Genomic DNA, 24,353 nt, shown 5'->3' with positions numbered 1-24,353 from the left:
TCTTTTAAAGCACAAGGTCTTACCAGGGCATGATGAATGTTCTGGAATTAGACAGAGGTGATAGCTGGACAACACTCCATGCACCCAATTCCACTGAACTGTACACTTTTCAATGGTGAACCTTACGATCTGTGCATCTCACCTCAAAATGGTTACAAATGTAAATTCTATGTAATCTCTACCCCACCCCCACCACACACACACATACACAGGAGCACTCACTAGGATGTTTAAAGTAAGTTTCTTTTGAAATCTTCCAGAAACATCCCCTATCCGTTCACAATGCTAGCCCAGGGCCCCTCCTGGAAAGCCTCTCTGGGTCTTAAAAGAAATAAAAAATAACAAAACTCAGGGTCCTGATCTAGCCCTGGAGTTCAGATTCAGCGGACCTGGGTGGGAGGCAGGGGGAGGCCACAGCTGTTTTAAGTGCCCAGATGTCTCTGATGATGATTTAGGCATCAGACTCACTAAGGTCGACAGGCATCGTTCACACTCTGACCAGGGCCAAGGGTCTTGGGAACCCCGAAGGTGACCAGCCCAGGGCCCCTCTGGTCCCTCACTGCACTGTCAATCTGCGCAGTTCCAACTAACATGTGACTCCTCAGGTTCTCTGTCTTTAAAGAGCTTTCCCCTTACATCTGTGCTAGCAAGAGTTAAGATTCCAGGGGAGCGTCCTTGGTAGTCCAGTGGCTAAGAATTCTCCCTGCGATGCAACGGACATGGGTTCAATCCCTGGTCATTCCACGTGCCGCACAGTAATTAAGCCTGTGTGTCACAGCTACTGAGCCCATGCACTACAACTACTAAAGCCCGTGTGCCTAGAGCCTGTGTTTCACAACAAGAGAAGCCACTGCAATGAGAAGCCTGAGAACTATGACTAGAGAGTAGCCCCTGCTTACTGCAACTAGAGAAAGCCCACATCCGCAAGATGTGGGCTTACTTACTTTTACTGTGAAGACCCATCACAGTTAAAAAAAAAAATTTAATAAATAAATCTACAGAAAAAAAGAGCTTGATTCTCAGAAACAAGTTTTCTGGAATGGGGTCTTTGGCCCATTATCACAGTAAAAATCTTTCTTGTCTTCAGGGAAGAAAAAAAAGTTGGGTTCTCTGAAGGTGTCAGAGAGAGGAGGTGGCATGACCCTGGAGATGACATCTTCAGCCACATCCTCCATGGTGCTGGGTCACCCCAATTATACTCAAGGTGGTTGGAAGAAAGTCCTTGGTGATTACTTGGTTTCCAGGTTTGTGGCCATGTCTAGTGTGTCATATCGAATCCTTAAGGGTGGATCCTGGGTCTCACTTTCCTGAGTGGCCAGCATGGAGGGGTGCTTTGTAAAACTTGCTGTGACTCAGTGAGCAGGCGAGAAAGGCACACCCACAGCAAAGAAGGGGACACAGCAGGAGGAGAGCAGGGTTTACGAGAGATGAGCCAGCACAAGGTAGTCCTAGGCCTTGGCAAGCTTTCCAGAAAAGTCATGTAAGGCTGATGCCTGTGCTGTTCAGTAACACCACCAGGGCCCGGAGACAGTGGAGCCCTGACCTGAGGGGAAGGTGGCCCAGATGGCCAGAAACTCCAGCCGCATGCAGCCCTGAGGTGCTCGGCAGCCAGGCCAGGGGAGCGTGGCCCCTGGGTGCAGCCTTGCTAAGCACCACATCCATCCTGTCAGCAGTGGATTTGCCTAAGAAGGCCTCCTGCCCATGGGGTAACTACCGCGGAGGGTGGCAAGGCTGGGGCCACACTTACCCCTCTGCTCAGGCATTGGTTAAGAGCCAAATCACTGCAGGCTGAGTGCCTGAAAATGCCCCCAGATACCACCAAGTGTCCCTTGGAGGTAACGCCAGCCCGAGATGAGAACCACTGCTCCCAACAATTCTACAGAGAAGGCTGGCATGGTCTAGGACCTGTGATTTTAGCTGTGGTCTTTATATCATTTTCTCCCTTCCCAAAGCTCCAAAAGGTTTGGCACATTACAGTTAAAAATCAAAGGGATAAGACAAAATGAAGTTTAGATAATTATGTGGGCATTTATTGTTCCAAGAACTTGTAAATTCCACTCTGCAATAAATATTCTCCTCATTTGGTTAGCGACTTCTATTACCAGACTGCCTGGGAAATTTATAAAATTTATTCTTTCTATTAGGTATTCAAACTCTGCATTCAACATATTCCATGCAGTCCTGGGCAACATACAAGCCAAAGTACAATTGCTTCAATTTTTGAACAACTCAGCTAATGAAGACTTCAGACGACATTTATAAAATCCATTTTAATGCTGTGTTGGAGAGTAACAATTGTTTCACTCTACAGAAAGAGTTCCTAGCATCTGTGAGATCAACATGAAAACTCAATCATATATAACAACTCAAGCGTGGCATTCTACTTACTATTTATGTGGTCCATGTAATAAATTCCAATTTGTTTATCATATACAGTTTCCCATCCTAAAGGAAGTTCATCCCCAACACAGTCAGCAAAGGTCAATGGCTTTGTTATCCTGCAAAATAAAATTATGAAAGCAAATGTAAAAGTGAGGTCAATTTCACCTAAGTTTGCTGACTGGACTCTAGAATTTGGTTTCAATACAAAATTCTGTATCATCTTAATAAATTGACTGCTTTTGTTCCAACTATTTGGTTGGAAAAATAACTCAATGACTTTGCCTAAATAATCATCAGTAACAGTATCAGTATACTCATGGTTAAAAGCATGACTATCCCACAACGCAACCTTAATACCAGTGAAAACAGATATTGACAGTTACAAAACAGGTAAAACAAGCATCTTCGAAGCTGTATGCTTAATGAGTTGATGACAATGGAATGTGGCTCTGCCACAACACGAGAGCACCTATGTTTTGTTCTTATTCTCTGACAAGTGTTCCCCGGTCTCAACTTTCAGTTTCTGTACACTACAGTGTCAATGTATTTAAAATGTATTTGTAAGTTTCATCTACACCCCAACCCCCACCGGGCATAAGCGAAGGAGTTAAATGTTTACCACTGACCAAAGGCAAAAAGCCAAACAAGCATGGTAACGATACAAGGAGATGCCTACTAAATACTGCCTGGATTCTTTACTCAGTAGGAGTCAGAAACTGCAAAGGATCCTCTTTGTTTTCTGGCGAAAAACAACAAAAGCATATTGTCTACAGACGTTTCTTCTTGAAGTAAATCTGATCCAGGAAAGCTTGGCTTGACACAGAGAGATAAAGGAAAGGTTTTCCAGATAAATAGAACCTCCCCCTCCCCTACACCCCATGATCACAGAGATTGACAGGACAGCTGTGGTATAAAACAGGCCACCCCTAAAATTGTCTGAGTCAGGGCAGCTATCTATTCAGTTGTCTCTAAAAACGCACAGTGACTGGTATGCATGAGAATCTGATAACCTAAATTTCACTAACTCAATCTTCCCACATCTCTGTTTTAGTCTCTCGCCCCAGAAAACTGAGACACCACAACCACTGCCAAACCCCACAAGACCAGTATGAATTTTGAACATGTTATTTCCCCAAACTGGTTTGACAACAAAGTTCTGTCTCTCTCAGCAGCTTTTACAAACTGATCAACACCATCAGAACAACGCTGCTTGGTCTCATCTTCATTTTAAACATATGGTTTTAAGAAGTTAGGAGTCAATATCAAAACAGAAATATACATATAGAAAGTAAAACACACCCTTGGAAGTCCTCTTAAATACAATGCGCTCAAAACCCCACAACATCACAAGATGAGCCTACTGCATACCCTCTGTCCCGGCCCCAAACACCAACGTTCACAGCACAGTTCCTTTGCAGGTAGGGAATGGGATAGTGGTGGCATGGTTCCAAGTCAAACGAGTAACAGCAGGGTGCTGTGCATGACTCAAGTCCCAATGGGACCAAACTGCAACACAGTGTCACTTGAAGATAAACTGAGTTCCGAGCACATCTCTGCTATTCTAGATTCATGCATAAGCCTAGAGAAAATGGCCAAGCACAGGAGCATTCAAAGCATCTCTTATATATATGACCTCATTTAGTCAACAAACAGGTGGGAAGCTCGCTCCTCCAGCACTGCTGAACCCCGCTCACTTAACTGGTGTCATTGTTGTTGCTGAGTCGTTAGGTTGAATCTGACTCTTTGTGACCCCCATGTACTGCAGCCCACCAGGCTCCTCTGCCCATGGAATTCTCCAGGCCAGAATACTGCAGTGGGTTGCCATTTCCTCCTCCCGGGATCTTCCTGACCCCGGGATCAAATCCGTGTCTCCTGTGTCTCCAGCACTGCAGGCGGATTCTTTGCCTGCTGAGCCATCAGGGAAGCCCCTGGAGGATGTGTCATCCTGATAAATAGATGGATAAATCTGAACAGCAGATTCAGAGAATGATACCCTGTCTCAACTGCCTTTGACCCCCAGCACCTGGCCTAAGAATAAGTACGCTGCATTTTTACAAACATTTTGTTTATTAAGGGAAGGAGGATTAATATATTTTACAGTAAAGAATCCACCTGTCAATGCAGGAGACACAAGGGACACGGGTTAGATCCCTGGGTTGGGAAGATCCCCTGGAGGAGGGCATGGCAACCCACTCCAGTATTCTTGCTTAGAAAATCCCGTGGACAGAGGAGCCTAGCGGGCTACAGTCCATGGGGTTGCAAACAGTTGGACATGACTGAGCGACTAAGCACACAACACAAGCACTCTCCTACAATCAATAGATACATTATTTCCTAATTTCCATTAGTGTAAGTATTCATGATTCAACATTTCAACAATTTCTCAAATAGTCGAACAGTTTCCATGTAAGCCAGAAATCCTACACCTATGTGTATACCTAAAAGAAACAAAAATATATATCCACCCAAAAGAATGTCCACAGCAGCATTATTTGCCATAGCCAAAAGGTGAAAACAACTAAGGGCCATCAACTGATGAATGGACAAATAAAATGTGGTCTATGGATGGAATGTGATTCAGTCATAAAAAAAGAATGAAGTACTGGCAAACGCTACAATATGGATGAACTTTGAAGTTACTGTGCTGGGTGACAGAAGCCAGACACAGAGGCTATATGCTGTATGCATTCATCTACGAGAAATGTCCAGAACATGCAAATTCACAGAGACAGAGGGCAGATCAGTGATTTCAGGGGTTGGAGATAAAGTGGGAATGGGGTGTGATTGCTAAGAGGTTAGGCTTCCTTTAGGGGGTAATTACACTAAGAACTAGTGAATGGCATGCTTTAAAGGGAGACTTCTATGGTATACGTGAATTATATCTTCATTTAAAAAACTATGATGAAGGGAACATCTCTGTGTATACAGCTTGTAAACTGTATTTACAATTATTTTCTTTGAAAGATTCCAGAAAGAAACTTACAGGGTTAAAGGATATGAAGCTCTTTTCTCTTTATCATAAATCCAATGTAAAATATTCAGATAGTAAAATATAAAGCATAGGAAATAGAAGCACCTATGATCCAGAAGTCCCGGATTGATGGTTTAGCTTATTTTCCTACATTTCTCCACAGCTGACATCACACTAGATACAATTCCACATGCTCATTCTTTTTCCCCTCATGTCCTTTAAGTCTCTGTCACCATCACTTTATATCATGTGAGAATCTTCTGTCACACGCAGTGAACTGTAACTGTTTTACCAGGAACCTCAAGTCATCAATTTAGGCACGTTCCAATGTTCTGTTCTTTCTTGTAAATAATGGATGTGAGCTTATAGCAAACCCTTGATGCACACTGCCAAACTGCTTTAACATCAGCACACGCTCCTAGCAGTGGAATAAGAAATGGGCTTTCTCATCACCCTGCGGGGATCTCTTGAATACATTTGCTCAAGGGCTCAGGACAAACCTGGACTGCACGAGCATGCTTCACTCGTGGAACAAACAGGTATGGCGCACAACATAAGTGCCCCGGGATTTTCAGAATGTGGAGGAGTTGGGTGATGCACTGAGGGGCTGGGCACTCAGTGTTCCCCAAGGTGAAGCCCCCATGTGGTCATTTCTCCCCAGTCTCCTCCTATCTGAGCAACATTGACCCAGAGTCGCTGACTTCCCCAGTTCTCAAACAGCTCTTGTTGGCCTCGGCAGAGGAAATGAATACGTTTTGCTGGTCGTTCTTACTAGAGTTGGTCCACAAGAAGGGGGAGAATCTGGAGGATGCAGACATGGGCTTCTTTTTGTTCCCTTTTGCCTGCTGCATCCTGTAGGGCTCTTAAAGAAGTGGCACTGGAGGGTTTCCCTAGTGGCTTAGTGGTACAGAATCTGCCTGCCAACGCAGGAGACACAGGTTTGATCCCTGCTCTGGGAAGATCCTACGCGCCACAGAACAACTAAGCCCCTGCGCCACAACTACTGAGCCTGTGCTCTGCAAAAAGAGAATCCACCATAGTGAGAAGCCTGTGTGCCACAACTAGAGAAAAAGCCCATGGAGCAACAAAGACCCAGCACAGCCAAAAATAAAATAACAACAAAAAAGAAGTGGCACTGGGCCATCTCAGTCACTACCAGTTCCCAGAGAAACTGCCGAGAAACCTTGGATAAGTCATTCCTGCTCTCCCTGGGCCTGCCTCGGTTTCCTAATCTTTAAAATGGAGGTGATCTGATGAATCTCATGGGGTGCTGCTGGCTGGGTGTGGCCTCCTGAGTTACAGCAAGGAGACCAGCTCCATCCACTCCACCTCCTGCCTCCCCCTCCGCCTCCAATAGACTTGCTTTAGACTGTACTAGTCTTATGCTGTTGTGACCAACTGCCACAAAGTAGGTGACGTTAAACAACACGTGTCATCCTTCGGCTCTGGAGACTGGAAGCCCAGATTGATTATACTGAACTAAAACCAAGGTGTCCATAGACTGCATTCTCTGGAGGCCCTAGGGAGAAGCCGTTCTCTCTTGTTTTCCAGCTTTGAGACTGCTGGCATCTGTGGTGGCTTCCAGCATCTTGAAAGCCAGCCACGGCCAGTAGGGTCTTTTCCAGGATGCCTTCCCTCTGCTTCTCTCTATTCTGCTCCTAAAGCCCCTTGAGATTACATTGGCCCAGCCAGATCATCAAGGATCACTCCCTGCCAATTCCAAGATCCTTTATTTAGTCACATATGCAAAGTCCATCTTGCCATGGAAGGCAACATAATCATAGGTCCCTGGGAGTAGGACGTGGACACCTGAAGAGGTCATTATTCTGCCAAGCAGATAGCCACCATGAGACTGCAGCATGACAGGGAGCAGAGCTGGAGCCTGTGGCCCAGCGACTCAAAAACCATGCATTCTTCCCTCCCAGTAGGGCTCAGGGGACTGGAATATCTGACATCAACTACCTCGAACTGCAGGAAAATAAAGGTGAACAGCAGAAAGTGAGAGCAGGGAGAAGCGAGCAAAGTATAATCATTGATTCTTTCTTCTTCAGTCCATGAAGGCAAATGAATTCATCTGGATGATATACAACCTTCTTAATGGTGACTTTTTTAAAAACTGAGGTAACCAGGTGGCTCAGCAGCAAAGAATCTGCCTATCAATGCAGCAGACCTGGGTTAGATCCCTGGGTCCAGAAGATCCCCTGGAGAAAGAAATGGCAACCCACTCTGGTATTCTTGCCTGGAGAATTCTATGGACAGAGGAACCTGGTGGGCTACAGGTTCACAAGAGTCGGACATGACTAAACAACTAAACAACAACAACACTGGCTTAAAACATTAAATACCTTTCCTATGTACATTATATCGTGACTTCTGTATACACTCCAGCACACTCACCACAAAAAATTTAGTTTCCATCAGTCACCATCCAGTTGACATCTTTTAATTTAGTCCTTCCCCCACTCCCTCCCACTCTGTTCTCTGTGTCTATGTGTAAACACCAATTCTGAACACATTTTCTTTATCAAAAGGAGACCAGAGTAATCCTACAGGACCTTTGCAACACTATCCAGTCTCCTGGAACAAAATAATGTTTTGTTGATGTTGTTTCTCTAGCTGTGGTGAGCACGGGCTATTCTCTAGTTGCAGTGCACGAGCTTCTCATTGTAGTGGTTCCTCTTATTGCAGCTGAGTAGTTGAGGTTCATGGGATCTTCCCGGACCAGGGATTGAACCTGTGTCCCCTGCATCGGCAGGTAGACTCTCATCCACTGTACACCCAGGGAAGTCCAAGATAATTTGTATAGTATCCATTCAGGCTTGTTTTTTTTTTTTTTTTTTAATATGCAATTCAGAGAGGATACGATTCACGTCCACTTCATTCCAAACCAATCCTCAAGAAATTTACCTTTTCTGATATACCTAGCTTACAACAAGTTTCAGAGCTCACCCAGACCACGGACCCAGGCTGTTTGTGGTTATTTACTTGGTAGTAATTGGATTTACTTGCATTTTTTACTTGGATTTTACAGGTATTTACTTGGATTATTTACCTTTTTTGCAGTGGTAGCGCTTTTCCAACTTTAGTGGTGTAACACTGACATCCGAGAGCAGCGTTCTCACTGAGCACTGAACAGGTCCCTGAACTCATGGAAATTACACAAAAACGCTGAGGAGCACAGTCCAGAACTGTTGGCTAATTCCCTGAGATGGTGGTCACCCCCCAAAAAGTTGAGAAGATCATTTCTTTATCAAGTCAATTGTTGTGGAACAGCAATGAATGTACCACAAGCCCGCCACACTAGTCCTAAGAAGCCACTCAAAAAATCACATTTATTAGTTATTTAGAGTACACATATACTTGATTTGGCAACTGTATCTAGTCTTAATTCTAGAATTTAGGGTAAAGAATAATCATACTTGGAACTCAGACTAAACACTACAATTGACATTTCAATGAGTGACCCAATTTTAGTGATGAGTCTTAGAACTGTTCTTGAATTACATTTGTGATTTCCTTGTTAAATGATTGTTTGCTTAAGAATTTTTAAAAATTACATACTATCTGTCTTTTCATTGACTCAAACAAAAAAACTAACACTTACAGTTCACAGGCAGATTCCCAGGCTAATCTGAAGAACAAACAGCTCCTCAAACAAATCTTAGGGGAAGAGGAGACACAGGTTTCATGAATAGCAGTGAATCCACAAGACAAATGATCACAGAGAATCACATGCAGGTAAAACCTTTTTCCCCAGTAGCACAAGACTGCAACTGCAGGAGAACTCCAGTCTCCACCATCTTTGATTTAAAAAACAAAAGCCCACCAGCAGACTCACTGCTTCAGTGGCAACAAGTGTTCCCACTATCTTTGATGCCTCAGCCAGATACAACTCACTGAGATTTGTCTAAGTGTCATTCGGAAGGACCAAACATCATTTAGGGATGCATTTGTCTTCCTGAACCTCTGCATGCAAAGCCAGGTGGCATGGTGAACGGAAGGGAACAGCTTTTTGCAGTGGAGAAATGGGCTGGCTAGCCTGAAAGGAGGTGGAACCTGACCACAGTCAACTCACTCAAGTTCAAAAGTCACTGTTACTGAAATCCCAGCAGGGGTATCAATTGGGTCATAGAACCCCCTGAGAATCATGGCAAATGCAACTTTCATACGTCACACTAAAACAGTTCTGCTTGGTCAGGTGAGCAACATTTAAAGGCTGCTGCTGCTGCTGCTGCTGCTAAGTTGCGTCAGTCGTGTTCGACTCTGTACGATCCCATAGACAGCAGCCCACCAGGTTCTGCCATCCCTGGGATTCTCCAGGCAAGAACACCGGAGTGGGTTGCCACCTCCTTCTCCAATGCATGAAAGTGAAAAGTGAAAGTGAAGTCACGGCAGAGGATAATTTGAGCCCCAGCTCCACTCCGACGGAGGAGGAGGGGGGGCGGGTACGCGCGGTGCGCATGCTCAGCAGCCCGGCTCCGCCGAGGCCCAGCTGCCGCCACCGCCGCGGCCAGCGCTGTAACCGCGGCTGCCGCTGCTGCTTGGAGCGGGCGTTGGTGCCCTGAAATTCATCTATTTAAAAAAAAAAAAAGAAAGTGAAGTCACTCAGTCGTGTCCAACTCTCCGTGACCCCATGGACTGTAGCCCACCAGGCTCCTCCGTCCATGGGACTCCTCAGGCAAGAGTACTGGAGTGGGGTGCCACTACCCTCTCCATATTTAAAGGCTACCCTCCTATACCCTCCTATAAGTCCACTTTTGTTACCCAAAGCAATTGAGTAGGAACAAGACAAACATTTCCACCAAACCTCCGCTTCATCTTCCTCTTGGGCTCACAGAAAAATCACATTCTCCAGCCTTCGTGTAGCTGAGTGGAGCCCTATGACCAGGCTCTAGCCAATGAGTTTCAGGCAAAGGTAATGTACACCCCTTCCAGGCTTGTCCCATAAGCTCCTGGCAGGGCACTCCATGCTCTCTCACATCTTTTCTCTGTCAGCCAGAAACAAACAACTCAGCAGAGAATGACTGCTACAGTCTGAATATGTGTCCCCCAAAATTCATATGTTGAAATACCCAACATGATGGAATTAGAAGGTGGGACCTGAGGGAAGTGTTTGGGTCATGAGGGTGCAGCCCTTGGGATTAGGATTAGTGCCCTTATAGAAAACCCTAGAGAGCTCCATTACACTCCCACCTTGTGAGGACACAATGAGGAGTTGCTGGCTCTGAACTATGGAGAGAGCTCTTACCAGAACCTGACCATGTTGGAGCCTTGATCTTTGATCTCCAGCCTCTCAAACTGTGAGAAAAACATGTCCATTGGTTACAAGCAAACCAGACTGTGATATTCTGTAACAGCAGCATGGGTCAAGTAAGACAACAGCAAAACCTGAGAAGTTGAGAGAAACAAGCCATGGAAGAAGTCTGGGTGGATCAAAGAGTCTGAAAAGCCCCTTCTCCACCCTGATAGGCCACATTAAATCATTAAATTGACATGAGCAACAAACTTCTATTCTGTTAAGCAACTGAGACTTTGAGTTGTTTGTTAGAACAGTCAGCTAACTAACACATCTGGAGATCTAGAAAAAGGAGAGAAATACTCAGAACCTGCAAGAAGTCTGAACATTTAACCTTATTTGGTTATGTGAGCATCGTTAGTGATTCAGAGCATGTTAGCCAAGTATAGGGAGAGGGTTGGATACCTTATCCTTCTCCCGCCATGGAGCCTGGAGAGGGAAGGGGTAAGCAGGACCACTGTCCATATTTCTGTTATTGACAGCACTTACCACTTTGTAATCACACAGGTTCACACACTGGTGAACAGAAGTCACAACAACTGAAAAAGACCACGAACCAGTGACTAAGTAAGTGTAAGGTCCTTCACAGTGTATGTTCTGTTAAATCACACTAACAATGTGTGATTGTCACAATGTGTCCATTGTCCACAATGGATGGACACTGCCACAACTTGTAAAGATGTCATAGGAGAAAAAAGTCCAACTGAGGCAACTATATTTTTAAGCACTTACTAGTGAGGACGAGCCTGGGCAAATGACTGTGGCTGTGCCTCAGTTTTCTCATCTTTACTATGGGGTGGTGGAGCTGAAAGGCTGTAACCAATACAAAGATTTGGGGCACTTATTACACACTGCATAAACATACATTTTCCTTCCATGCTATTTTTTCCTCTAAAACCTGGGGGAATGTGATCATTATTCTCATGTGGAATATATACAGTATAATACTGTACGAGTGGAACAACATAGTTTAAAATCCTGGGACTGAGGTGCTAGAATGGAGGGGTGAGCAAGAGACTGTCTTTCACAAGCCTCTGGTGGGGATCTGGAAAGAGCCAGGTTCCTAAGAGCATAAAACCTCTGGCAGGGAACTGCTTCCCTTCCCTCAACACCCACTGCCCCCACGCCCCCCGCCCAGTCTGTCCACCCGCCTGCCTAGCAAGCTCTGCTTGAACAGCAATTCTCAAACTTGGAGCACTCTCTCTCTTGCCCATGCATCCCTCCTGCCATCTTCTTGCTCAATCCTGTTCCATCTTCCAAGATTTGGTACAGATCCCTCCTGTCCAGGGTCTTCCCTGGTAGATCAGATGGTAAAGAATCCACCTGCAATGGAGATGCAGGTTCGATTCCTGGGTGGGGAAGATCCCCTGGAGGAGGGCATGGCAACCCACTCCAGTATTCTTGCCTGGAGAATCCAATGGACAGAGGAGCCTGTTGTCAAAGAGTCGGACATGACTGAGTGAGTTTCACTTTCACTTTCCTCCTGTCCAGCCCTAGTCCACTACAGCAGGAAGTAAGCCGTCCTTTCTTGCGCCAGCCTCAGCACTTCCTCTCTCCTCCTGGGACATTTCCTAAAACTCTAAGTAGAACGTGGTTATCTGCTCACACGGTATCTCCCAGAGCATTTGTTTCCTCTGGGCAAGACTGGCACCTCTTCTGGCTCTGATCTGCCCCCACAGAGTTCCAGGGCACACCCACTAGGTACTCGGCTGCACACACAGGGTGAGTCAGACATAACCCAATCGACGGTGAAGGCAGCCTACTGCCCAATATGCATCCACACCGCTCAACAGCTGTTCTCCCACATCTTTGCATCCACAGAATATGCTCATGAGCAGGTGTGCAGATCTGAGACTGGAGAGACTGGATGCAAGGGAAAGGGTTGCTACGCGGTGGATGCAGGCTTCCTCTTCAGGGCTGGGAGGGACAGGTGCTTGGGGTGTGTTTACCAGAACGCCAGGAAAGGCAGGCAACTGCATCCTGGACACACAGTGCTAACAACAGAGAGCTAGTGTGGGCTGGAGGGCCCTCACTGGAAGACCCAGAGTCAGCTCGGGGTCTTCCAATCTGCCACAGCTGCTTTCCTCCAAGCCCCCGGCACCCACCCGAACCAGCCCTCAGAACCTAGCCCACTCCTGATGGACCCCAATGGCTCCTCCTCCCTGGGCTCCCAACCAGGCTGGCTGGCCACTGGGGAAAAGCCCAGCCCCCGGGGTTCTAAGCCGGGGGGCATGGAGAAATGATGACTCCCAAGAGTCTGATTTCTGGAACCCGCCATTTACAAAGAGGAACCAGGAGAGCAGGCATTCCAAAATAAACAGGCAGAAAGCAGATCTGAGGCTGTCGGGGACTAGAGTGGGAAAGTGGGGGGTGGAAGATGGAAATGTTCTAACACCAAATTGAGGTGATGGTCATCCAGCTGCATTCAGTCACTACAACTCATTGAACTACACTAAAATGGTGACTTTTGTGGTATGTAAATTGCTGCTGTTCTGTCGTTTGCCATGTTGGACTCTTTGCGACCCCATGAATTGTAGCTCGCCAAACTTCTCTGTCCATGGGATTCTCCAGTCAAGAATACTGGAGTGGGGGACTTCCCTGGTGGTCCAGAGGCTGAGACTCCAAGCTCCCAATGCAGGGGCTGAGGTTCGATTCCTGGTCAGGGAACTAGATCTACATGCCGCAACTAAAAGTTTGTGTGCCACAACTAAGACCTGGCATGGCTAAATAAATAAATTAAATAAATATAAATCTTAAAAAAAAAGAATACTGGAGTGGGTTGCCATTCCCTTCTGCAGGGGGTCTTCTGGGATCAGGGGCCAAATCCACATCTCCTGTGTTGCAGGTGAATTCTTTACCACTGAGCCACCCGAGAAGCCCCAGTATGTAAATTACACCTTACTAAAAGATATGTTAAAAAATAAATACACACAGGCACTGAGACTCCTAACAAGTACTTGATTTACAGTGGGAAGAGACAATTTCAGGATTCGAAGTCATATGAAATTCTGGAGAGAAGGAAAAAAAATCCAAGGACACAGGTGACTGTCATCTCACTCATGTTAAGCTGTTATCTGGTGATTTTGATTCACACATTCTAAGTCGTGGCTGATCAATGTCCCAGAAGTCTTCCAAATAGCTAAACATATTAAAACATTCTCTAAACCCATCACTCCCAATCCTCTGTATTTGAGTCACATTACTCAACATCATGCTCGTGCTATAGCCACAGCCCATTAGTGAGCTCTGAAATTGACAGAGTAAGTCCCAATCAGTGTTTTGGTTTAAAAAGAAAATACTGGAGCATGTCACACTACACAAGAGTAGGACAGTACATACTATGTCATGAAACTTTTCTTTCCATTGCACATGTGACACAAATGCTCTCCTACTTTCTGGAGCAGTCAGCAGTACTTTGAAAGGCAATGCTCCATGATATACCTACAGGTGAGTGTATCCAGTCACACAAGGACCACCATGCTCAATGTGTGGGGCTGCCACCCACCAGCCTGCAGGTTTTGCAGACACCACTGAAAGTGTACAGCAACAGTCATGAGCCCACATTGTGCTCAGGGGGATGGGAAAAACCTTCCTCAATCAGCACAATAATTTTTAAGAAGGTGGGCCCATTATCACCACCTCCATTTTACCTAGGAGGACACTGAGCTCAGGGATGTGAACCTAAGAACTGGCGAGACCAGGAGGAGATTCCTGCACGGGTCACCGGGGGCTCTCTGCACATCCATCAAGTGCAAAGAAGGGATTCCAGGCAAGAATAAAGCTGGGGCTGGTGCACTGGGACGACCCAGAGGGATGGTACAGGGAGGGAGGAGGGAGGGGGGTTCAGGATGGGGAACACGTGTATACCCGTGGCGGATTCATGTTGATATATGGCAAAACCAATACAATATTGTAAAGTAATTAACCTCCAATTAAAATAAATTTATATTAAAAAAAAAAGAATAAAGGGTTCCTGTCAGCCAGGAACCACCATCTCTGAGGAAAATACTAAAAATTAAGATGCTGAATAAGCTTAATAAGAATAAGCATGCATGCATGTGTACTTAAGTCACTTCATTCGTGTCCAACTCTGTGTGACTCTCTAGACTACAGCCTGCCGGGCTCCTCCGTCCGTGGGAATCTCCAGGCGATAATATTGGAGTGGGTTGCCGTGCCCTTCTCCAATAGGTCTTCTCAATCCAGGGATTGAACCCAAGTCTCTTATGTCTCCTGCATGAGCAGGTAGGTTCTTTACCACTAGCACCACCTGGGAAGCCCAAGGATAAGGATATACGCACCATATGCGGATTTTCAGTAATGTTTATCCTTCTTACTCTCCTCACAAATTGCTAATGATGATTGCTCCAAAGAGACTACAGTTTGGGAAGCTAATGACCATCTTCTTATTTTTAATATGACCAAAATGATAGAAGAGGAATTTAAAATACTCCTCGAAAAAATAAAATACAGTATTATAAACTTTTGGTTCTTACTACTGAGTACAACAGACAGGAAGGGATATTTAAAAATCAAAAGAGGAGGTTTTAAGGAAGGATTTGGGAAAAAAAAAATAGCAACAATTGACGGAAGAAGAAAATTCAACTGAAATAGGAGAGGAAAACCCCACTGGCCAAGGAGAGCAAAGAGGCCCAACAATAACATTCTTTAGAAATGGCATCACATGGGGAGGCGACTCGGGAAGGTCTGGCCATCCTTTCGGCCCAGGCACACAGCGACGGAGAAGGCACACGACTCCGGGCTCTCTGATCTGTGTCAGCTTTGCAAATACTGCCAGCATCAAGCTCTTCCCTGAGCATTGTTCCCAGTTGCAGAAGTCCTGCACCAGGCTCCTAAGAGTAATAGCTCAAGGATTTTATCACCCACCCTTTTTTGCATTAATTACCACCAAAAAATAAAAATAAAAAATAGACGCACACACAACCTTTTGCATGTGTGCTCAGTCACTAAGTTGTGTCTGTCTGACTCTTTTGCAACCCCATGGACTGTAGCCTGTCAGGCTCCTCTGACCACGGGATTCTCCAGGCAACAACACTGGAGTGGGTTGCCATTTCCTCCTCCAGGGGATCTTTCCAATCCAGGGATCGAACTCATGTCTCCTGCACTGGCAGGTGGATTCTTCAGCAGTAACTTAACGTGTTTTCTTTTGGGAATGAGAATTCCATGTTTCATAGATGCCCCTTCGCACATATCAGCATCTGAATCCATGAATAAAAGCAGAAGGGAAAATGCCTGAACATCTAAAGTGTTCAGTCACCCATCAAGCTCGGATGAAGGAATACGTGGCAGCTAAGGATGTGGAGACTGGCAAGTTCTCGGTTCTTTCAGTTCTTCAATCTCTTTGGGAATCTGAGACAAGCCATCCCTAGAAAAATGTGTTTACACATATACCCAAAGAGCTGCCCTCATATATACACAAAATGCTGCCTGTCTGGGAAGTCCAGTTTTGGGAACCCTGTACCCAAAGCACCCCACCCAGGGGCAAGAGGCGAGAGCGCTCCTAGTACCAACTCTTGGGGTAAAGACCAGTTCCAGCTCTAGAGAAAGGAGCATCCAGGCCACTTCTGATCTTCCAAGGAAGACAGGGGACCTGCCCAGGCCTCGTGCAGGTTGGGTGAGAACAGGTGAGTCACAAGGAAGCTTCTGCTGGAAGGCATGGGCCCAGCCTGCGTGCAAGGCTACAGTTCACAAGCTACAGGGAGGCCTGAGGAATGGAGGCGGGGCGTGGACATCCTATCTGCTTCTTGGGAGGAAAGTCCCTCAGGCTACAGGGAAAGTGGACAGCAGGAAGAGGGAGAAGAGGTGGGAAGGCTAACAGGAGTCAGCACTGCCACTGTTTCCGGGTTCCTGTTGGGTTCCCCCCACAGGGACATCAGGAAACACGGAGCTGAAGGTCTCGGGGGCGGGGAGGGGGTGCGGGGAGGTGCGCCTCTGCACTAATGTGGGCCCGCCCCGTGGGAAACTCATTCTCCCTGCAAAGGTTCTACCTCGCAGGGGCTCGAGACTCCCCAGGGAGGCAGGATGGGGCATCACTGCCTCTACGGCAGCATCACTGGTGGGCAGACACCAGCAGGGAGCGCAGGCATGAGCAAGGCAGGCCGGGATTACTGGGCTGGAGGAGAGTGTCCAGGAACTAGGAAGAAATACCCACCAGACTGCAGGCACTAGGGCAGAGGCTCTGCACATGCTCTGCTGGACACTGGCTGGGGAGCTGGGGTCAGGCTGGGCAGGACTGCTGGCTGCTGAGAGCAAAAACACAAGGCCCACTTGCATCCAAAACAGAAAGCTACATCTAGGACAAGTAATTCATGCTTTTTCGGAAATACAAGTTGTTGTTTTTTTAACTACTTATTGGTGCACATCTCCTAGACCTAAAGCCACCAGCACTCGGCACCTGAGCCCACCTGGTTAGAGCTCGGAGATGTCACCCCAAACCACCCTGAAGGTCAATGGGGCTGGTCCCTGGATTGCTACTTCCCATTATGCGCCTGGGGTCTGCTTCATGATGGCAGAGGGGACACAAGTGAAGGAAGGAGTTCTTCCCAGGACCAGAAACCAAGGAAGAGCAATGGGCTCTGCCTGCCTGGCTCTGGGACATCCCAAGTCTTAGTCGCTCAGTTGTGTCCGACTCTTTGTGACCCCATGGACTGTAGCCTGCCAGGCTCCTCTGTCCATGGGATTCTCCAGGCAAGGATACTGGACTGGGTTGTCATTTACTTCTCCAGGGGATCTTCCTGACCCAGGAATCGAACACCGGCCTCCTGCATTGTAGGCAGATTCTTTACCAGCTGATACGTGGGGCATCAAGGCCCAGCAATCCAATCGCAGAGAATGAGACCACAAAGAGCAGGCCTTATCCTCCCCAAAACCAGCCCAGTGCTTTCGACCCTGAGATGACCTTAACCCATCTTCTGACTCCAAGGGTCCCCAGCCCCTTTCCCTGCAGAGGCCATCTGACTGCAAGTAGGGGCAATCCTGCTCCTGAGACTCTGTTCTGAATTTTCATCAAAGGGTAAGTGTCTTCAGATGTCCCAACCAGAAATGTGCACATCACAAAGTCAAGGATCCTAGAAGTCCTGCCTCCTCAGTACCTGGCACAGACACTGACCCTATAGTAGAAGTGCACTATGCTTAGAGGGATGGAGGGAGAAATGGAGTGATAGGGAGAGATGGAAGGATGGAGGAAAGGATGGACAGAGAGAAGGATGGATGGAGGAAAGGATGGATGGAATGAAGGATGGACAAAGGGACTGATGAAGGGATGGATAGATGGATAAACAGTTGGATCAGTACATGGGTCAATGGAAGGAAGGAAGCAAAGAAAGATATACAGAGGGATGGATGGATGATGAACAGAAGGATGGAGGGAGAAAGGGGGGATGAGGAGATGAATTCATCTATACAGATTAGTGAGGAAGAAACTTCTAGCAAAGGAAGAGAATGGAATGAGTTAAGGGAAAAGTCCATCTTCCTATCGGGTCTCTCCTACAAGTCAGAATTCCCAAATCAGGCCCCCTAGGACTTATAGGCAAACACATTCCAGGCAGGCTTAAGGGGCCAGGGGGCAGCCCCCTTCCTTCATGTCTCAATTAGGCTTTATTTCCTTAGACTGCTTTCCGAACTGGGATGCTGGAAGGTAACAAAAGAAGGAGCTGAACTCAAACCACACACCAATCAAGGAGAAGTCACCTCAAAATTTGCTATTGATTTGACTCTCAGCGAGGCCACTCTGAGAAAGGGTGGGTGATTTGAGGGTGCCCTAGAGAGGAACTTTCCTGCATTGTCCATGCAGGCAGCCACTAGCCACAAGTGGCTAGCTACTGAAATTAGTTAAAATGAAAAGTTCATTCTTTGGTTGCACTGGTCGTGTTTTAAGCATTCAGGAAATATGTGCAGCTAGTGGCTGCCATACTAGACAGGGAGACATGGACTATTCCCATCCCATCATTAGAGAATGTTGTACTGGACAGCACTGCTCTAGACAGTCACAGGGGAGCACGCTGATGTCTCATGGGAAGGACACTGGGTGAAAAGGGATAGAGAGAAGCAGCAGACAACAGCTCAGGAAGTATTTTCCCCAAGCAGCATATATTTTAAGGTTCAAAATCTTAAAATACACTGACACTCTTTGGTTCACTAATCCTACCAGTACAGTGATTCTCAACTAAGGGTCACGGTGCCTCCTGTGGACACTTGGTAGTGTCTGAAGACACTTTTGGTTGTTACAGGGGTGGAGGGGACGTGCTACTGAGTCTGGAGAGCCGAAGTCAGGAATGTTGCTACACCCTCTACAATGCACAGAGCACCTCCCCCACAAAGACTCACCCAGGCCAAGATCTAAAATAGGTGAAGAGCTTAATGTATACAGAGGGGCATCACAGTACTACGTACAATAACAGGAAAAAGGAAACAAGCCAAATGGCCAACAATAGGATGGGATCCAATAAACTACTGCCCAACAACAATCATAAAACAGTCAGTCACTGGGGACCTGCCACATGCCAGGCTCTGCTCAGGCAATTGCAGATACTGGTGGTGGTGGTGGTGGTTTAGTCGCTTCAGTCATGTCTGACTCTGTGCGACTTCATGGACTACAGCCTGCCAAGCTCTTCTGTCTATGGAATTCTCTAGGCAGGAGTACTGGAGTGGGTTGCCATTTCCTTCGACAGGGCACCTTCCCGACCTAGGGACTGAACCCACGTCTCCTGCATCGAAGGTGGATTCTTTACTCCTGAGACACCAGGGAAGCCCAACGGAGCAAACAGCAAAACAGAATTCCCCTCCTTGTGAGACCTACCCAGAATAATGTTTAACGTGTGTTTAATAAGACACTGTAATAACTTGAAAGTGCTTTGCCTACTCATCAGGGAGAAAGAGTGGGTATAAAATTACTTGATATATGACCACATTTTAGTTTCTTTATTTACAAAAAGAAAAAAGATGAGCTAGAGAAGACACCCAAACATAGCGGCAACTGTAGGTAGAGGGCTGGATGGGACTGTGGTATGTCCATACCACTAAAATAAGCCCTTTCTGTCTATTCATTCTATTATTTTTCGACAGCTTGATATTGAAACTCCAACTAAACGTCTTAACTTACCTGCTTAAAAAATAATTGTAATACATAGTAGAACTATACACAATTTTGTATTTTTCAAGTCTCCTGTAGATGTATTATCATACTTTCATAATTAAAACAATAAAAAATAAATTAAATAAAATATGCCTCTTTTTTCAGTATAAATCTGTGCCCCAGCATCCCATACCAGGGGGTGCAGTATAGGGGTATAGATGCTTTATAATGTTGTATTCCATTCTTTTATGAATTCTTCCCAGGTTCCTCTTCTCTCTGTCTAGGGGAAGGGCAACCAGGCAGCAAGAGCTGGAAGGACATGACTCCAAGGCTGCCCTGGGGCCAACTCAGCCTGCAGGTGACGTTCTGTCTGGTGTGCAGTAACAGTCCTGGGGTCATCTACCGAAACTCCAATGGATTTCCAGCATTTAACCTCAGGAGATTTGGTTCCAAACACCTGAATTTCTAAGTTTCTTGAAAATCGGAAGAGCTGGCACATGCAGATTATAATCCCCAAAGACAAAAATGGCTAAAGCTGACGAGGGCCATCCCCTGAGGAGGGGCACCCACTAGCATGCCACAGTGCCCACCATTCCCTGTTGTCTCTGACATCTGGCGGTTTGGTTGAGGACCCAGCAAGTGGTGGGTATTTGAGGCTGCAGTCACCCTGCCAAGGTGAGATGTATGAGTGGGAAGACCCTTGGCAGAACATGGTCCCAGCTGCACAGGGAGCTCCTGCCATGCAGAGCCAAGCACACTGCTTGGATAAATGATGCTCATGGTCTCAGGCGTGTGATCTTGGCTAAGGATGAGCGGGCCTGGGGACCCCACCCTAGGAGAAGCTCTATGAAAACCGTACAGTGCTATTCATCTGTTTAAATACTCACTGCAGGAAAGCCATCTAAGATGCTAGGCGCCAGGAGTTCTCCGCCAGGAATTTAGCTCAGTCAGGGAGCAAATAAATAACAAATCGTTACTACCTGACAAACTCCCTCAATGGTAGGGGCACAAAGAGGGCGATGGACGCTCAGGGAAGAAATCAATGCAACAAAAACATAAGTGGTTTTCACATTCAGCAGAACAGCAAAGCCTGACCACCAGTCACTGCTCCCGAACAACAATACAACAGCATTTGCGTTTGTACACAACAATATAAAAGCTCGCTATTTCACCTTTCTTTCCCCTTTAGAAAACTTAATGTTTCTGGTTCATCTGCCAAAACTTCATGACGGGGTTGCAATCATCAGCAAACATTCATTCATTATTGTGAACAAGATCGAGTCCAGACGACAGTGGATGTTCACAGTGGCTGCAACGAGATCACCGGGGACTTCCAGATTCACCCCAGAAGTCAGACCTCACTGATTTTTCAGGGAGCATGAGCAGCAGTACTTTTAAATACTCTTTAGATAATTAGCACTTGAAATCCTTATACGAGCTTGAGCCATCTCGTATAAGTATGGCTCTCAAAGGTAAATAGTCATCCATCTGGTATGGGGGGAGAGGTAGCGGGCATCTCCATGAAGAAGGAAGTCGGGAGGTGAACAGAGTAAGGAACATGATCAGTTACTTTAATCAGCATCTGCTTCTCAAACTGAGAGTCCTACACCTAGAACATTTAAAATATCTTTATAACTCAAATAATTATTTATTCAGCCCAGGCATGGGAAACAAGAGGGATGAGGGCAGGCTGGCAAAGACGAGAGAAAGAGAAAGCGCCAGCCAAATACATGGACTTAAAACATTTCACGTGTTCCCCATCCTGGAACACGTGTATACCTGTGGCGGATTCATGTTGATATATGGCAAAACCAATACAATATTGTAAAGTTAAAAAATAAAATAAAATATAAAAAAAATTTCAAAAAAAAAAAAAAAAAAACCATTTCACAATATTGCACGTGGTAACCAGTAAAATGCCACGCTCACCCCAGGGTCAGTTTCTCCTTTTTCAGAAGGAGACAATGATTCTAAAACAGGCATCAATTTTTTTACTTTATTTATTTTTCATTGGAGGATACTTGCTTTCCAATACTGTGTTGGTTCCTGCCATATATCAACATGAATAAGCCACAGGTTTACGTATGTCCCCTCCCTCTGAACCTCCCTCCCACCTCCCACCCCATCCCATCCCTCCAGACTGTCATAGAGCACTAGCTTTGGGTTTCCTGCTTCATAACAGCAAATTCCCACTGGCTCTCTCTCTTATATATGGTAATTTACATGTTTCTATGCTACTGTCTCCATCAGTACCAGCCTCTCCTTTCCCCACTGTGTCCACAAGTCTGTTCTCTGCATCTGCATCTCCACTGCTGCCCTGTAGACAGGTTCATCAAGACCATCTTTCTAGATTCCATATATATACATTCATACACATTTGTTTTCCTCTTTCTGAGGTACTTCACTCTGTAGAATAGAGTCTACGTTCATGTACTTCATAAGAACTGACTCAAATGTGTTTCTTTTTATGGCTGAGTAATAACTGTCTATATGTACCATGACTCCTTTATCAATTCATCTGCTGATGGACGTCTAGGTTGCTTTAAAATTGGTACACAGAGTAAGTGATAAGCATGAGATGGAAGGATGGCCAGGAGATTATTCCAAACGCTTTCCTTTGCCTTCTTTCTAAGCATGACCATGATGAAGCACTTGAGCGGAATGATCCTATAAAAACTGCCAAGCTAAATATACTTTGTGCCCTAACTTGGAATTTAATAAAACATGTGTGCTTCTATGGAATTGAATCCTTTCAAGATGACCTTTCTTCTGCCCATCAAAATCTGTTCTTACAAGTCACTACGTTGTTCCCAAAGTGTGCATGGAAATAAGTCACTTTCGACCAGCAGAAGACATGGGGGGCCGGGGGGCCGGGGATAGCCTGGAACAGAAGGTACAGGAAGGAAGAACATGGCAGAGCCTCAGCCCCTAGGAACCCAGGGACAAGACGGGACCCACCAGGGTGATAAAGGATGCTGCGGGAGACACTTCCATGTAAGCAGAAGAAGAGATTCTGTGATACAGAGAACCCCAGGGAGTGTGCCCTCTCTTGCCCCCACATCCAGCCTCCTATCAGATGAGAACTTCCACTAGAAAGCTTCACCAGCCGGACTTCCCTGGTGGTCCAGTGGTTAAGAATCTGTGGTTTGATTCTTATCAAATGCAGGGGACATGGGTTTGATCCCTAGCATGTGAAGATTACACATGCGGCAGAACAACTAAGCCTGCCCACTCTAGAGCCTGTGCTCTGCAACAAAAGAAGCCAGTACAATGATAAGCCCGTGCACCACAACTAGAGAGGAGCCCCAGCAGCAACAAAGACCCAGGGCAGCCAAAAATATATAAAAATAAATCACAAGTTAAAAAAAATGCTCCACCAACCACCCCACAATCATCCCACCTTCTCAGTTTTGAGCCAAGCTCTCGGGCTCCTTCAGAATTAGGGGTCATGTTGTTCAGTCCCTCAGTCGTATCTGACTCTTTGCGACCCCATGGACTGTACCATGCCAGGCTTCCCTGTCCTTCACCATCTCCCAAGTTTGCTCAAACTCATGTCCATTGACCAGGTGATGCCATCCAACCATCTCATCCTCTGCCGCCCCCTTCTCCTCCTGCCCTCAATCTTTCCCAACTCAGGATCTTTTCCAGTGACTCGGCTCTTTGCATCAGGTGGCCAACATATTGGAGCTTCAGCTTCAGCATCAGTCCTTCCAATGAAAATGCACGGGTCATGAGGTAGGGGGAAAACAGACTGACAACAGAATCTTTCTTCAGAGTAGACAACCACAATGTTCCACATTACCCTGATTAAAGCAGAAATGCTGCAAGCAAGCACCAATAGTGTGCTCTGGATGAGAAGAAATCGGAAGGAGATAATAAGTGTACAGCTCAGCATCTCACATGCGAGCTGAGGTGCCCTTCCCATGGGCAGAGAAGAAACAGGCAGATGAAATGTCACCTCCCAAGAGGCCTGACAATACAAGTCTTGGTGGTACTTCAGGGAGGCCAGGCCATCCTATGATGTGAGTGAGCATATGGCTGTGCACAGAATATTATTTTTTATTGAATTTTTTTCTCTTTCTTTTTTATTTCTTGAATTATGAAACTGTGATAACACATTTACAGGTACAGGAGACTTGGAAAATACAGAACAAAGTTATATATAGTTCCCCTATATATTACAATGATTTTTTAAGTAGATAAATTTAGATTTTTAGGTGGAGTTTCAATATCAAACTCTCGAAAGTTAATAGAATGAACATACAGAGAAGTAGAACGATATAGTGGACCTGAAAAGCACTATGAACCAGTTTGATGTAATTGAGTTTTATACAATTTTCACACAACAGTAAGATACAAAAATTCTATTCAAGTTCCCACAGAATATAAACTATCTGCACAGAATATTCTGGAGAACAGGAAATAGGTAGCTGATGCCAGCTGACCTTCTACAGACCTGCCGGATTCTCTGCTTTGATGACACCAGTCCATTCATACACAGAGGAGTCTGGAGGGCTACAATCCATGGGGTCGCAAAAGAGGTGGATACAACTGAGCATGCAGCCAGGTTGTCAGTAACCTTAGTTAAACTACTATTTCACCAGGTAGCTATC

The 24,353-nt window shown here is 46.0% G+C and overlaps 1 protein-coding gene across 2 annotated transcripts in view; it reads right to left on the bottom strand.

Annotated features, from left to right (window-relative positions):
* WWC3 (WWC family member 3) overlaps positions 1–24,353 on the bottom strand; it is a 109,688-nt gene that overhangs the window by 67,307 nt on the left and 18,028 nt on the right. The window contains exon 2 of one of the 2 annotated variants that reach the window (XM_027533344.1): positions 2,389–2,498. In XM_027533344.1, the coding sequence (XP_027389145.1) occupies positions 2,389–2,404 (16 nt within the window). In that variant the 5' untranslated portion in view covers positions 2,405–2,498. Of the gene's footprint in view, positions 1–2,388; positions 2,499–24,353 lie in introns of those variants that run through there. The other variant, XM_027533345.1, reaches the window with a different exon arrangement.

This window comes from Bos indicus x Bos taurus, chromosome X, assembly GCF_003369695.1.
Source record: "Bos indicus x Bos taurus breed Angus x Brahman F1 hybrid chromosome X, Bos_hybrid_MaternalHap_v2.0, whole genome shotgun sequence".
NCBI lineage: Eukaryota > Metazoa > Chordata > Mammalia > Artiodactyla > Bovidae > Bos > Bos indicus x Bos taurus.
This window is presented reverse-complemented; position numbering and strand designations above follow the sequence as displayed.